Consider the following 1,790-nt stretch of genomic DNA (forward strand, 5'->3'; position numbering starts at 1 on the left):
CCAAAGATCCCAGTGAGGTTTCCCAGGATGAATTTTCCAGTGGGATTCCCAAAGATCCCAATGGGATTTTCGGGAATGAGGATCCCTGTGGGATTCCCAAAGATCCCAATGGAATTCCCAAAGATCCTGGTGGGATTTTCCAGGATGAGGATTCCTGTGGGGTTCCCAAAGATCCCAATGGAATTCCCAGAGATCCCAATGGAATTCCCGGGAATGAGGATCCCTGTGGGATTCCCAAAGATCCCAATGGGATTTTCCAGGATGAGGATTCCCTGTGGGATTCCAAAGATTCCCGTGGGATTTGAGGGAAAAAAGCGGGATTTGGGGGATGGGATGGATTCTCCCGGAATTCCCCCCCCAATTCCCAAGATTCGCTCCCCCTCCCCCTCCCCCGGAATTCCCAGGCTCATTAACCCCATTAATTACCCCAAATAACCCCATTAATTACCCCTGGAATGCCATTAATTACCGCCGGGGTGATTAATGGGGTTAATTTGGGTTATTGATGGGATTAATTATGGTAATTAATGGAATTAATTGGGGTAATTAATGGGGTCAATTGGAGTAATTGATGGGGTTAATTGGGGTGATTAATGGGGTTAATCAGAGTAATTAACTGGGTTAATTTGGATTATTAATGGGGTTAATCAGGGTGATTAACGGGTTAATTGGGGTGAATAATGGGGTTAATTGAGGTAATTGCTGGGGTTAATCGGGGTGATTAATGGGATTAATTTGGACGATTAACGGGGGTGATGGGGTGATTAATGGTGTTAATCAGGGCAATTAAAAGGGTTAAATGAGGCAATTAATGGGATTAATCAGGATGATTAATGGCGTTAATCAGGGTAATTAATGGCGTTAATCAGGGTGATTAACGGGGTTAATCAGGGTAATTAACAGGGTGAATCGAGGTAATTAATGGGGTTACTCAGGGTGATTAACGGGGTTAATCGGGGCAATTAACGGCATTAATCAGGGTAATTAACGGCCTTAATCGGGGTGATTAATGGCATTAATCAGGATGATTAACAGGGTTAATCGGGGCAATTAACGGCATTAATCAGGGTAATCAACAGCATTATAAGGGCGATTAACGGCATTAATCAGGGTGATTAATGGGGTTAATGGGGGCAATTAACAGCATTAATCCGGGTGATTAACAGCATTAATCAGGGCAATTACCAGCGTTAATCAGGGCAATTAACAGAGTTAATCAGTGATTAACGGCGTTAATCAAGGTAATTAACAGGGTTACTCAGGGCAATTAACAGGCTTAATCAGGGTAATTAACAGGGTTAATCAGGGTAATTAAAGGCATTAATCAGGGTAATTAGCAGCGTTAATCAGGACAATTAACAGGGTTAATCCGGGTGATTCACGGCATTAATCCGGCTAATTACCAGCGTTAATCAGGGCCGTTCCCCTGCAGGTGCAGAACATCTCGCAGTCCATGGAGGTGCTGGACCTCCGAACCTTCCGGGACCTGCAGTACGTGCGCAACACCGAGGCGCTGCTGCGGGGCCTGGACTCGCGCCTGCGCGGGGCCTCTGAGGGCCAGCGGGCCCTGAGCGCCCGCGGCTTCCAGGTGGGAGCCAAATTCCCGCTTTGCATCCCAAAAAACCCCGCTTTTCCCGCCCTTTTCCGTCCCATTTAGCCCAAAAAACCCCGCTTTTCCCGCCCTTTTCCCACCCTTTTCCCGCCCTTTTCCATCCCATTGAACCCAAAAACCCCGCTTTTCCCGCCCTTTTCCATCCCATTCTACCCCCAAATTCCCGTGTTTCCTCCCA

The 1,790-nt window shown here is 47.0% G+C and overlaps 1 protein-coding gene across 1 annotated transcript in view; it reads left to right on the forward strand.

Annotated features, from left to right (window-relative positions):
- The window catches only part of LOC103617286 (noelin-2), a 12,966-nt gene that overhangs the window by 1,541 nt on the left and 9,635 nt on the right, over window positions 1–1,790 (forward strand). The window contains exons 2-3 of the mRNA XM_017736654.1: window positions 1,433–1,653; window positions 1,719–1,779. Coding sequence (XP_017592143.1) covers window positions 1,454–1,653; window positions 1,719–1,779 — 261 coding nt within the window. The 5' untranslated portion in view covers window positions 1,433–1,453. The remainder of the gene's footprint in view (window positions 1–1,432; window positions 1,654–1,718; window positions 1,780–1,790) is intronic.

The sequence above is a fragment of the Corvus brachyrhynchos genome, unplaced genomic scaffold (genome assembly GCF_000691975.1).
Source record: "Corvus brachyrhynchos isolate BGI_N302 unplaced genomic scaffold, ASM69197v1 scaffold456, whole genome shotgun sequence".
Taxonomy (NCBI): Eukaryota; Metazoa; Chordata; class Aves; order Passeriformes; family Corvidae; genus Corvus; species Corvus brachyrhynchos.